General features: G+C 41.7%; 1 protein-coding gene across 1 annotated transcript in view; it reads right to left on the bottom strand.

The window, feature by feature from the left end:
• Positions 1-8200, bottom strand: part of ttn.1 (titin, tandem duplicate 1) — a 170851-nt gene extending 162651 nt beyond the window's left edge. Inside the window, exons 1-9 of the mRNA XM_045212083.1 lie at positions 7989-8200; positions 5055-5158; positions 4608-4811; positions 4230-4517; positions 3868-3965; positions 3416-3642; positions 2891-3173; positions 424-666; positions 212-316 (exon numbers count right to left, since the gene is read on the bottom strand). Coding sequence (XP_045068018.1) covers positions 212-316; positions 424-666; positions 2891-3173; positions 3416-3642; positions 3868-3965; positions 4230-4517; positions 4608-4811; positions 5055-5145 — 1539 coding nt within the window. The 5' untranslated portion in view covers positions 5146-5158; positions 7989-8200. The remainder of the gene's footprint in view (positions 1-211; positions 317-423; positions 667-2890; positions 3174-3415; positions 3643-3867; positions 3966-4229; positions 4518-4607; positions 4812-5054; positions 5159-7988) is intronic.
• Positions 8201-14929: the final 6729 nt, after the last annotated feature.

The raw sequence follows: 14929 nt of genomic DNA, 5'->3' as shown, positions 1-14929 counted from the left end.
CCAAGAGCAAATATATCAAATCATTATTGTTTAGATTACATTTTGTATTAAGTTATTATCTGTATGATTGCTACAAAGATAGAAAGTTGCATCTCAGGCAAGCAGGAACCACGTTTACATATTTATAAATATCTACCACTATATTCGATACACAATTATTTAGTTATTTTCTGTTATGTTGCACTGCTTGCCCGATGTTGCCTATGCTTACCTCATAGCTATGGTCAGGTTTAGGAACCATAACTTTTGAAACTGTGAAATGTGGAATTGGGGATGGTGCAAGGCCAGTATCCACTTGAGTGGTAGTTCTTTGCATCTAAAATAACCAATGGAGTTCATTATAACCCAAGAAATATAAGAAATTACTCATTTAAAAATGTTTTTCTTTCTTCTTCTATTGTCTGCTTAAAAGTTACGTCTAACCTGGGAGACATGAATACTCTGTTCAGGAGCAAAGGTTTGAATTGTTGTTTGCTTTTGCCCAGCCTCAGTCCTCGTTGAGAATTGTTGCTCAGTAGTAGACAGCATCGACTGCTGTTTTAAATCAGAATCTATGGTTTCCTCTTCAGCATAACCACCCTCTGAATGCATTGGCTTCCGAACGCGTGCTAGGTCAACAGCAGCAACCACTGTAGCCTTTGCCTCCGCTTTTTTCCCACCCTCAACCTTTGAGACAACAAGCAATCAATGTCATCTAGCACATAGATAGCATACACATCATCCATGGCAGTAGTACCAACAAAATGTTGACATAACATAACAAAACATAACATACAAATGAATGTAACAAAACATCTACCAAGAACATTTTGTGTAATTTAACATATCATTGCATCATACCGTGCATTCACTGTAATATTGTGAAGTGGGTTAGTGACAATGATGAGGACTTAGCGCTCAGCAAACCTCTCAAAACACGCCCCCAGGTGGTTGACAAAAACAGGACCATAAAGAGAAAGGGATGTGACAAAAGATATGGGGAAAGAGAGAGAGTAAAAAGGAGGAAATATTTATATACGGTATATAATTTATATATATATATATTTTAATGTATTTAGTATTTTGTTCTTTATACCTGTGTTTTGTTTTGTTTGACATGTTTGATGTAGGGATGTAAGTTGTTGATAATTTTGTATAATACATTTTTTTTTTTAAGGAGGAAATGAGGCCTGATTTACATTTACATTTAAGTCATTTAGCAGATGCTCTTATCCAGAGCGACTTACAGTTAGTGAGTGCATACATAATTTTTCAATTTTTATTTTCATATTGGCCCCCTGTGGGAATCAAACCCACAACCCTGGCGTTGCAAACGCCATGCTCTACCAACTGAGCTACATCCCTGCCGGCCATTCCCTCCCCTACCCTGGACGACGCTGGGCCAATTGTGCACCGCCCCATGGGTCTCCCGGTCGCGGCCGGCTACGACAGAGCCTGGATTCGAACCAGGATCTTTAGTGGCACAGCTAGCACTGCGATGCAGTGCCTTAGACCACTGTGCCACTCGGTGTGTCATCATCACACCTGTGCTACCTGCTCCTCAGTAGTCACCACCATACTTGAAGCAGTGAAGGTTCCCATATTATCTCCATGTTGGATCTCAGTGCCGACGGTTGCTCCTTCTGCTTCACTAGCCTGTTTAACAACTGCTGCCACCACTGTTGCCTTGGTTGCTGTTGTTGTTTTCATGATGTCTGGTGTATGCTAAATGTTGCCAAACAGCAATAAAAGGTTGTTGAAACGGTTTGTTTCCTCGTCAGCATTCATATTAAATATATTGGGATGTGGGGGTAATGCGCATATCTTGGATGGATATGGACAATGACTCGTGCAAGAAGTACAGAAGGTAGAAAATTGCAAAAGAGTTGCAAATTATTTTATGCAGCATGAGATTGATGGGGAAAGTCAATAGGGACACTCAAAATATGACGGGGAAACTTTAAATATGAGTAGAGTAACTAGGTGGATATCAGAGGAGGCTGGTGGGAGGAGCTATAGGAAGACAGGCTTATTGTAATGGCTGGAATGGAACAATATCAAACACATTAAACATTTGGAAACCACATGTTTGACTCTGTTCCATTACTCCATTCCAGCCATTACAATGAGCCCGTACTCCTATAGCTCCTATGGAGGGGAGAGGGTTTTATTTCTAAACTACCTGCTCCTGTATTGGTGCTATAAACACAGCAGCAGAGCTTGTCTGTGTGCAGGATCCATCTACAGACAGGGGGTTGCGGCTACGTGCCTGGTCCACCGCTGCTACCACGGTAGCTACAGCGATCACTTTATCATCCGGATAATACTGCTGGCACTGTCATATGTTAGTGTGATTAGGAAGCAATCAAACGCATGAACATCATACAAGAACATTGAACAAGGAAAACGTATCACATGGATGACTACCAGTAATATCTGTGTAGTAATTTGCTCCTATTTAAACATTCTGTTATTGATCACAGTAATAATATTGAACAAGGAAAACATATCACACGGATGACAAAAAGTCAACATATCTATTTAGTTATATGCTCATTGAAACATTATGTTGTGTGTAACCATTCATTTGCCATATTCACATCTATGGAGGCTCTTTGCTCCACAAGGAGCTAAAAAGGAATAAGCCAAGAGAGTCATTCACACTTAACACAGTAGACAAGGGTTTCCCAAACGTTTTGGTTTTTGCCCGAGCACTACACAGCTGATTCAAGTAATCAACTAATCATCAATCTTTAATTATTTGAATCAGCTGTGTAGTGTTAGGGCAAACTCCCCAGGATGGAGTTTGGGAAACCCTGCAGTCGACCACTAGATGGCTCCACTTCCACAGTAAACCACTAGATGGCTCCACTCCCACAGAGTTGAGCGGCCCAGATGGTGATCTCCTTACCTCTCTCACAGCGACACCAGATACAGCAGCACCAGTCGTTTTCAATCCATAAGAGCCCTCCCAGTGCTGCTCCATGTGAACATGGGTGGCAGAAGTCTGGACATGGGTGGCACTAGAGGCAGCAGTCATGCTGTAGCTGGACTCTGCCACTAATCCCTCTCCCTGCTTCCATGGTGGAGGCACATCTGGACTATGGGATACTTGTTTGCGTGTGGTCAGTGGGGATTTTACTGGTCTGATTGGTGACACAGACAGTCTTGAGGAAGAAATGGGAGAGGCAGACCTGAAAATGGAAAACAGTCACATACAAGTTATTTGAGAATAGACACAAATTTAAGAGTTTGAAGTCTACTACAATAGCAATGTGAGTCGGTTTCCCAGACCTAGATTAAGCCTAGTCTTCAAGCAAAGCGCTTTGAATAAAGAATCCCCATTGAGCATGCTTTGTAGTCCAGGAGTAGGCGTAATCTGAGTCCAGGAAACCAGCCATGTGTATTCCAATAGGATGAAGATCAAATGTCTTACCTGACAGGGGCCGGAGTGGGCGCCTTGACATGTCTCACAGGTGATGGTGACTGATGACGTCCCCCTGCAACCCTGGCTGCAAGAGATGGTGGTGTTGGGGACTTGGAGGTTGAGGTTGGCTTTGGAGGCACACGTGGGGGTGTCTTGTGTGCCAATGTCTGGCTCACTACACCACCTTCAACACGCATTTCCATCATAGAGCTGGACTGGAAATGTGACTCCACTCTCTGAAATGAAACAGGAAAAAGTAAGTAGGAGTAAGCAAGATTGAATATCTATTATAGCATTTTCTATTGTTAAAGGTATACTTCCCAGTGAGCAAAACTGGTTGAAAATACATTTCAATGGAAAAACAGATTGAAATGATGTCTTTTCAACCAGTTTTTCTCACTGGGTTCACTTTTTTAAAAGCTTATTTATGACTTTGGACTAAGACTACAGTAGACTCTTACTCTGGTCTCTCTGGTCTGGCGGGTCTGAGAAGACATCATCTGAGAAGATGCTGACATAACAGTCTTTGTCTTCTTAGCAGGGACTGCTACCTCTTCACCTGGACATTGGAAAATAATTATATCTAGAATTAACATAAATACTTGACAAACATTTAATCTATTGACACAGCATGAATTCAAAATACAGAAATACTCAATTACATTAGTTTACATGTTTGCTTAAATGTTTTTTACTAATGTATTTTAGTTCCAACCATGAATACCAATATGAGTAAGCTTTGGCTCATGCTCTGCTCATCTAGCCACATGATTCCTGTTTCCCATCATTAATGAGCAAAAGCAAAGAAGTAATGCAGTTTTACCTTGAACCAGCAGTTCAGCAGTAGAGGTAGCCCGTCCGCTGCTGTTTGAAGCATTTACCGAGTAAGTTCCAGAATCCTCTGGGAAGGCTTCGGCAATCAACAAACTGTAAAGGTCTCCTTCTTGAACAATCTGAAAGTCAGCAGAGCTTTGTATCTCAGCTCCCTCTCTGTAGAACTTTACCACAGGTGTAGGGATTCCTGCAACACGAACATCCAGTCTCACTTGGCTTCCTTGTCTTACGGTCATACTCTGAAGTCTCTGAATAAAGTTGGGCGGCGCGGTCTCCACTGTAAGAGAACGTTTGTGTTACTGAGTGTCACACAATAACAGAACCACCTATTAAAACTGTCTCAAGTAAAATAAATACAACGTGTCACCTGTAACAAGAAGTTCAGCGGTGCTAGTGGCTTGTCCAGCACCATTGGTGGCTCTCACAGAAAATCTTCCACTGTGTGCGGCTGTCACAGCAGGGATCATCAGAACAGCGCGGCCATCGCTGAACGAGATCTGTGCACCGGGCAGAGCGGCAGCGGAAAGAACCTGGCCATCACGGAACCAGCTCACCTCAGGAACTGGATTACCTGGAGGTAAAGTTTGTAATTTGTCTTAGTAATGATACTGCTGACAAATGTTAATATGTATTCATATAGATTATCTGGCTTGTGCTAAAATAAATGTTGCTTGAATCAATTAACAATTGACTGAGATTATCAATTGGTAGCTAAAATTCTTGAAACATGGTCGGTGGCTAGGTCAAAATGTGTGATGTGAATAGAATTGCAGACAACTGGAATTTTGTGACAAGAAAAAATGAAATGTCTTACCACTAACTTGAGCCTCGAACGTTGCGGCACTACCCTCTAGTGCCACAACGCTCTGCAGCGGCTGTGTAAATGTTGGCGCCTGTGTTGACATTGTGGATGGCACCCTGGAAGAAAGACACAACATGAAAATACAGCGTTAACCTACTAATTCAAAATAGCTTACATCCATTAGGCCTACATGTTTATTTATATAATTAAGGCTATTTAACAGGGACATTATATATATATTATATTTAGTGGTCCTCTGTAGCTCAGCTGGTAGAGCACGGCGCTTGTAACGCCAAGGTAGTGGGTTCGATCCCCGGGACCACCCATACACAAAAATGTATGCACGCATGACTGTAAGTCGCTTTGGATAAAAGCGTCTGCTAAATGGCATATTATTATTATTATTTATATCATTAGGCCCACACAATAGTGCCAGATTTAGCTAAACAGCACATTTTCATCTGCAGTCTATACCCTGGTCTCACAACAATACCTATTTGATATCTAGCTGAGTGATATGGCTTTACTTAATACAGTATATGAAGGTTCCGAAACAATCTGAGAGCAGCGCAACAGGATATTTTTAGCAGCAGAGAAATGAGGCTGAGGGACTCATCACTAATGCTCCCTGCACCTGGCCCAAAGCAGCTTGACTGTCTGTCAGTTCCACAAATCAGAGGCTCCATGGGGTCTGGGTGTTAGGGCCAAACCCTGGGACACAGTACCCAGTGACAGCCCAAAGACGAGACAATAACAACTGCAGGCTGACAATCAGCAGGTTGAGAACTAATTGACTTATCGAATGGTCAGATGTCGAAGGAACTCAATGGCAGTTAACATGTGGCCTACAATGCCTAGGCCTACAGGCAATTTACAGTGCCTCTCTAAACTTAACAATCAATGTAATTACACAACAGAAATGGCCAAGAGACATGTAGGCCTACTTTTTGCGTTGATTGTTAAATTAACATACCAAACAATTGGAAGTTAACCTATGTTTTCCACTCTCACTTTTCCCAGTCATACTGCATTCTTGGTTGAATAGGCCTACACATAATCTATCTCAATCTAGGTAGCCCATTGGGGAATATAGAGCCCTCACTAACACAAGCCTGCAATCCATTAAGTCTTATATTTCACTAGAATGTTTAAAATAGATCATAAAAAGTTCAGAATTGCAATTGGCAGGTTCAGAAATACATTACCATGCATGTAACCATAGGAGCAAGATTGGACGTAAATAGCTAGGCCTATTTCATGACATTCGCAGGCACCAGGCCTACATTCTAGAAGAATCAGGCCTGGGCTTACATTACAAGTACCAGGTTTCTGCTTACATTATACAATTTACAAGATATCAATATCCAACTTAACCAATTAGACCAAATTAATTGTACATTATAATAACAAAATACAATTATTTGTCGGGAATCTAGTGACCTAAACCTCCCTATATAGGCCTATGTTGTTTGACAATCAATTAGGTTATGTAACCATGTTATTCTACAATAGCACAGAGAACATAGGCTACATTTTATAACATTTAAATAAATTTACTTCACCATAGTCACAATTCACAAAACGTTTAGTAAATTCATTCTGAATGTTTTATAAATTACCCAAGTAAAAATCTGCCCTGGCTCAACAACTTCCTCGATCAGCTCTTATTCAGAGCAGTGAGATATCCAATATGGAAATGTAATATTCATCTTTAGAAACAGTCTCTGAGACACTTCCATGCAGGCTGTGTAGGCCTACTTCCATGCAACAATGAAATGTCAACATCAATATATTAATGAATTATCCCAATTGAGTGTCAATGGCTAGGCTATTATCAGCCTGTGATTAAAACATAATAGAGAGAAAAAAAGAATGTTTTATGTCAAGCAAATGGCAAAGGCCAGGTGCACACACATGTCCCTGTCTGAGACATTAATCTGAGACATTTCTGGTCATGACATTGCATCCACATATACTACAACAACAGAATGAATCCAAAACACCACCAGAATATCTATCTAAACATCAAATTGAGGGCAATGTATTTTTATCACAGGCAGCCCTTCTGTAAGCTCACTTTGATACCACGGCCTTGCTGTAACTGAAGTGGCACTGCCAGACTGTCCCTGTCAGTCAAAATCTCAACCAACTCTGTCACTAGGAAGGAACTTTACCAATGTCAAAACATTATCTAAAAACAAACAGCTTCCTTATTTTACATTTACACATTAGGCTATAAGAATTGCTTTGAGAGTATCATAATGTCACGGGTTTAAATGTAGGCTGATCCAAGTGATAAAGCAGAAATATTTAACTCCTATGAATTCCTATGGGAGGGCCTGCTCAAATCCCCTGTCTTAGGGGGTTTATGACCACCATAAATACATGTTTTTCCAATACATAAAAAAAAGTATGACCAGCATGTCAAGTATCATCAGAAATCAGCATTCATGAAAAACCTGTACAAAACTGAATTATCTTGAGATATTTCAAGATAGGAATCTGAGCGACAGATATGGCAGTCTCCAAAAATAATCTGTCCCCCTGCTTGTTTGATTGACAGTCACCATGTGGCACATAACTGGAGGTGCAACTGATAGCCCTGCTGCTGATTCCCTTAAAAAGACATTGCGCCCCAGCTGGGACACCACTCTAATGCTATCAGGGGCTATTCTGGGCTTTCTGAATCATAGCACCAATCCAAATGCACCATAAAGTAACCTTGAGGGATCCAAAACAGCAGTTATCAGCAACAACTTATTTAATGTAAACATATTTAATTAACAGTAAGTGACAAAGTATTATAAATCTTGACATTAAAATATAACACTGTTCATACTGTAGAACAATTTTTGCTAAAACTATTGTTTAGCAACAAACAATGTAAACAAAGACTAAGGAAATAAGAAATGTTGCATCAGTGGTTACCAAGTAAAAAGGACTTACTTGTATCCACAAGGGTGCCTTGAACAGATGGGACAGTGCCCAGATGGCTATAGCCTCAGCAGCTATCTCTTTATCCAGAAATGTTTCCAGAAAATCCAAGGTGAGAACGGTTGAGCCTCCCAAATATCCCCCCCAAAACAAAACCACACAGTTTCTTAGCTGTGTAGTTCTGTTTTTCTCCTTGCAAATCCCTACACCTGAGGCAAGGCTGGGAATGCTCCAACTGCTCAGAAGTGCCAATATGGTTGTTTAACTTTATATACTTGGGGACAAAACAGCATCATCACTTCACTGCCACTCCCCATTGGCCACCCAGGTCAGAGGCATCATGGGAAAAGGAGCCATTTATGCAAGCTCACACCTGTCACTCACTCCACACTGGTGGGAGATAAGCGTTTCATTGCTCTTTGTTTGGGTCCTAAAATTTACTCTTTCATAAAAGCTTATAATTAATAAGGAGTTAACTTAACTTAACACTTCAGAAGCAAATATTTTATTAATGTATAAGAAATAAGTTACTCTGACTCATTAAATAACTGGTGACCAAAAGGAGAGAGTGGCTGTCCCTGTCACTCAAACTAAAGACTAACGCTGTTACAAGAGGAAGAAATGCAATATTTACACCATTAGTCACCATGATAGTTACATCCCATAGATTGAAACAAATTAAAATATAAACTGTTGGCAATATGTTGTGTACTGTACCAACATGTACAGTAGAGTTAGTGCAGGTTATATGTGGTGATAATTAGTGCCAAGTAAGTAAGACTTGAGTTTTAGATAACTCTAGGTTTTGTAACCTGCTTTGGTAACAACATTGCTTGAATATGTTCACCATCCATCTTCTGGGAAACATTGAATGTCTTGACCAGTAAGGTTTAGTCATAACTTGTATGAATCATGTTCATATCTAGCTCAGAAATATTATGTTGAAATAATTTATTGAAAATGAAACAACGAAAAGGATAGTAACCAACAAGGAAAGGAAAGGGGGATACCTAGTCAGTTGTACAACTGAATGCATTCAACTGAAATGTGTCTTCCACATTTAACCCAACACCTCTGAATCAAGCATATTACATAAAGTATATGTCTGGACATCCTATTTCTTTTATAAACTTTTGTCAATTGAGAAATGACTGTAAAATCAGTAATATATATGGGATCATTCACCATATACTGTAAATTGAAAGCATCCTATTTGAAAATAATGGACAATGCCTGAATTAACTTGGTATTAAACCCAACCATGTACTTGAAAAAAAGAAATGTTTTATTCGACTAGCAAATTGATAGCGAACATTAAATGATCCAGGTGCTAATGCAATGGAGAAGTGAGGGGTGAATGAGCATTGGAAGCTGGGAACAATAAGGTCGCCATGATGGTATGGCCAGGTTGAGTATTTGTTCAGGACAGGGTTAATAGCCCTACTCTTGCAGTAAGATGCCATGGGATCTTCAGTAACCACAAGTTTTATTCAATGCCCCACCAGAATTTGAGACTTTTTTTGCAATTAGGACGTCGCCATTAGGACGTTGCAAACCTGAAAAGGTTGTATAGGCTAAAGCTTTTTTATGTTTAGAATTAGTTTATTTTTGGATATGGTTTCCAATGTTTTATACTGTATGTTGGATACTGTATTCATGATGTCACAAAATTAAATTGCCAGTGCTTGTGATCAGTGACCTTTTGCCCCCTCCCCTCATGTTCTCTCTCAGAAGCACAGAGCAATGCTGGCTGCTCTTACAGTCTGGTCTGGTCCTAGTCAGGCAGCTGCTCTCTTTCAATCTCATCGCGGCAAACTGAAAATAAATTCTATATTTAGGTCTATCAAAACTCTGAGGGAAAACCCAGGGGCAATTGTAAAATGTACAGTAGCTGAATTTGTCACTGAATTTGTCACTTTCATAGAAAAAGTCGCTAGGACGGTCTGACAAATCCCTAGACCTAGTGACAAAGAAGCACTAAATTGGCAACACAATCAACTCTGTTATAATAATAATAATAATAATTATAATATGTTATAATAATTATACAGCATTATATTTGGGTCCTATATATTAGGGATCTTTCAGTAGCTGATTTGCATAAATAGCTATCTAGGTTTCCCATGTTGCAAGTGGTTGAACTATCGCTGCTAAACTATTCCCTTCAAAATCCCAGCTGAATAAGAAGTTACTAAGTAATGTATCAAAATATATATATATATTATAATAATAAATGTTATTTGCCACATGCGCCGAAACAACAGGTGTAGACATTACAGTGAAATGCTTACTTACAAGCCCTTAACCAACAATGCATTTTAATTTTTTTTATTTAATTTTAATTTTTAAATAATAAAAGCAAACAGCTAAAGAGCAGCAGTAAAATAACAGTAGGGAGGCTATATACAGGGGGGTACCGGTGCAGAGACAATGAGCAGGGGCACCAGCTAGTCGAGGTAATTGAGGTAATATGTACATGTGGGTAGAGTTAAAGTGACTATGCATAAATAATAAACAGAGTAGCAGAAGCGTAAAAGAGGGGGATGGGATGGGGGTGGGGGGACAGTGCAAATAGTCTGGGTAGCCATGATTAGATGTTCAGGAGTCTTATGGCTTGGGGGTAGAAGCTGTTGAGAAGCCTTTTGGACCTAGACTTGGCGCTCTGGTACCGCTTGACGTGTGGTAGCAGAGAGAACAGTCTATGACTAGGGTGGCTGGAGTCTTTGACAATTTTGAGGGCCTTCCTCTGACCGCCTGGTATAGAGGTCCTGGATGGCAGGAAGCTTGGCCCCAGTGAGGTACTGGGCCGTACGCACTAACCACTGTAGTGCCTTGCGGTCGGAGGCCGAGCAGTTGCCATACCAGGCGGTGATGCAACCATTCAGGATGCTCTCGATGGTGCAGCTTTAGAACTTTTTGAGGCACTGAGGACCCATGCCAAATATTTTCAGTCTCCTGTGGGGAAATAGGCACTGTCGTGCCCTCTTCTTGATGTGGACACCAAGGAACTTGAAGCTCTCAACCTGTTCCACTACAGCCCCATCAATGAGAATATGGGCGTGCTCAGTCCTCTTTTTTTTCCTGTAGTCTACAATCATCTCCATTGTCTTGATCACGTTGAGGGAGAGGTTGTTATCCTGGCACCACACGGCCAGGTCTCTGACCTCCTCCCTATAGGCTGTCTCATCGTTGTCGATGATCAGGCCTACCACTTTTGTGTCGTCAGCAAACTTAATGATGGTGTTGGAGTCGTGCCTGGCCATGCAGTCATGGGTGAACAGGGAGTACAGGAGGGGACTGTGCACGCACCCCTGAGGGGCCCCTGTGTTGAGGATCAGCGTGGCAGATGTGTTGTTACCTACCCTTACCACCTGGGGGCGGCCCGTCAGGAAGTCCAGGATCCAGTTGCAGAGGGAGGTGTTTAGTCCCAGGATCCTTAGCTTATTGATGAGCTTTGAAGGCACTATGGTGTTGAACACTGAGCTGTCAATGAATAGCTTTCTCACGTAGGTGTTCCTCTTGTCCAGGTGGGAAAGGGCAGTATGGAGTGCAATAGAGATTGCATAATCTGTGGATCTGTTGGGGCAGTATGCAAATTGGAGTGGGTCTAGGGTTTCTGGGATAATGGTGTTGATGTGAGCCATGACCAGCCTTTCAAAGCACTTCATGGCTACAGACGTGAGTGCTACGGGTCGGTAGTCATTTAGGCAGGTTATCTTAGTGTCCTTGGGCACAGGGACTATGGTGGTCTGCTTGAAACATGTTGGTGCTCTCATGCATGCTTCAGTCTTACTTGCCTCGAAGCGAGCATAGAAGTGATTTAGCTCATCTGGTATGCTTGTGTCACTGGGCAGCTCGTGGCTGTGCTTCCCTTTGTAGTCTGTAATAGCTTTCAAGCCCTCCACATCCGACGAGCATCAGAGCCGGTGTAGTATGATTCAATCATAGTCCGGTATTGTCTCTTGGCCTGTTTGATGGTTCGTCGGAGGGCATAGCGGGATTTCTTAGAAGCGCTCCTTGAAAGCGGCAGCTCTAGCCTTTAGCTCAGTGCGGATGTTGCCTGTAATCCATGGCTTCTGGTTGGGGTATGTACGTACGGTCACTGTGGGGACGACGTCATCGATGCACTTATTGATGAAGCCAGTGACTGTGTACTCCTCAATGCTATCTGAAGAATCCCGGGAACATATTCCAGTCTCTGCTAGCAAAACAGTCCTGTAGCTTAGCATCTGCGTCATCTGACCACTTTTTTATTAATCGAGTCACTGGTGCTTCCTGCTTTAGTTTTTGCTTATAAGCAGTAATCAATAGGATAGAGTTATGGTCAGATTTGCCAAATGGAGGGCGAGGGAGAGCTTTGTATGTGTCTCTGTGTGTGGAGTAAAGGTGGTCTAGAGTTTTTTTTTCCTCTGGTTGCACATTTAACATGCTGGTAGAAATTAGGTAGAACGGATTTAAGTTTCCCTGCATTAAAGTCCCCGGCCACTAGGAGCGCTGCCTCTGGATGAGCGTTTTCCTGTTGACTGATGGCCTTTATACAGCTCATTGAGTGCAATCTTAATGCCAGCATCGGTTTGTGGTGGTAGATAGACAGCTACGAAAAATATAGATGAAAACTCTCTTGGTAAATAGTGTGGTCTACAGCTTATCATGAGATACTCTACCTCAGGCGAACAAAACCTTGAGACTTCCTTAGTATTGGATTTTGTGCACCAGCTGTTGTTTACAAATATACACAGACCACCACCCCTTGTCTTACCGGAGTCAGCCGTTCTATCCTGCCGATGTAGCGTATATCCCGTCAGCTGTATGTTGTCCATGTCGTCGTTCAGCCACGACTCGGTGAAACATAAGATATTACAGTTTTTAATGTCCCGTTGGTAGGATAATCGTAATTGTAGGTCGTCCAATTTGTTTTCAAATGATTGAACATTGGCTAATAGGATTGATGGAAGAGGCATTTTACTCGCTCGCCGTCGGATCCTTACAAGGCATCCCGACCTACGTTCACGATATCTCCGTCTCTTTCTCATGCGAATGACGGGGATTTGGGCCTTGTCGGGTGTCTGTAGGATATCCTTCGCGTCCGACTCGTTGAAGAAAAAATCTTCGTCCAATACAAGGTGAGTATTCGCTGTCCAGATATCCAGAAGCTCTTTTTGGTCATAAGAGACGGTGGCAGAAACATTATGTACAGAATAAATTACAAATAACGCGAAAAAACACACATAATTGTACAATTGGTTAGAGGGCTGTAAAACGGCAGCCATCTTCTCCGGCGCAATTACTAGCAGGCTGAATCAACTCTGTAGATATAGTAAATTGCACCTCTGTAACACAGTCCATCCCTGACACAACTGACCTGGGATTGGAATCCATATGAAACGACATACTCTAAAAAGCACTGTCAATAAAAGCCAAGATACGTATGGGTGCAGGGCACGGGAAGATGATGTCCAGCAATGTAGTGGTAAATAAAACAGTGGGTATATGCTAGTGGAGGGGAGCAATATAGATAATTCAATATGCTATTGATATCGTTTGATAGATACATGGGAAAAAAAGCATGTAGTAATATTGTATTTTCCTTCCTTTTTATAATGTAAAAAAGCTACATGACTGATCCTCCATGCACAAAACCCTCTCACCAAACTTCTCACAGGCTTTCAACTCAGCATACTGAATTGCCTGCAAATGGGCCATCAATGGTTGATGGGCTTCCCACTGAATTCAGACAGGTCAGGTAGGTAAAGGCTCTCAGAACATTTACACCTGGCCTAATGGGCAATCAGCAAGAAGTTGTACGGACATCACAGAGCCGTGGAAGTGAACAGAAAAGTGAACATTCATACAATTGCAATGTTGTTTTTTTTTAAAACCGATATACACTGAGTCTACCAAACATTAAGAACACCTGCTCTTTCCATGACATAGACTGACCAGGTGAATCCAGGAGAAAGCTATGATCCCTTATTGATGTCACTTGTTAAATCCACTTCAATCAGTGTAGATGAAGGGCAGGAGACAGGTTAAAGAAGGATTTTTAAGCCTTGAGACAATTGAGACATTGTGTATGTGTGCCATTCAGTAGGTAGGTGAATGGGTAAGACAAAATATTTAAGTGCCTTTGAACGGGGTATGGTAGTAGGTGCCAGGCGCACCGGTTTGTGTCAAGAACTGCAACGCTGCTGAGTTTTTCACACTCAACAGTTTCCCGTGTGTATCAAGAATGGTCCACCACCCAAAGGACACCCAGCCAACTTGACAGAACTGTGGGAAGCATTGGAGTCAACATGGGCCAGCATCCCTGTGGAACGCTTTCGACACCTTGTAGAGTCCATGCCCCAATGAACTGAAGCTGTTCTGAGGGTGCAACTCAATATTAGGAAGGTGTTCTTAATGTTTGGTATATTCAGTGTAAATCGTTATTCTATCGAAAAAATGCAACTGATATCGACATACTGTAGATTTTCCATATCAGTGCCCATCACTAGTAAATGCTAAGATGCTGTGAAAGTATCATCATCCTATGTCATATTTCCGGGTCAGCCAAAAGATTAGGGGACTGACACCGGACTATCTGCACTGAGTCAGCACTCCATAACTTCCACGCTCCATATCACACTCCGTCATCAGATGAGTGCTTGTATCCATCAACGACCATGTGGAAAGCGCTGCCTATTTGTCACAAGTGTCAGTGTAATGCGGTGGATCGAAGTCAGGCGCAGGACACAGAACTCTATGAAACGTACTTTACTGAATAAGTAAAGAAATCAATACAAGATACCTCCACACAGGGAGGAACAAACCCGCTCACCAACGACACACGAAATGAAAAACAAACACGCACAAAACACATTGGGAGCCACCGGGTTAAATAGGGAAGGAGTAATCACATAATGGGAAACAGGTGCGTGACAATCAGACAACAAGGTAGAACATAGAAACATAGA

The sequence above is a fragment of the Coregonus clupeaformis genome, chromosome 40, assembly GCF_020615455.1.
Source record: "Coregonus clupeaformis isolate EN_2021a chromosome 40, ASM2061545v1, whole genome shotgun sequence".
NCBI lineage: Eukaryota > Metazoa > Chordata > Actinopteri > Salmoniformes > Salmonidae > Coregonus > Coregonus clupeaformis.
The sequence above is the reverse complement of the archived record's forward strand: the minus strand, read 5'-3'. Positions and strand labels throughout refer to the sequence as shown.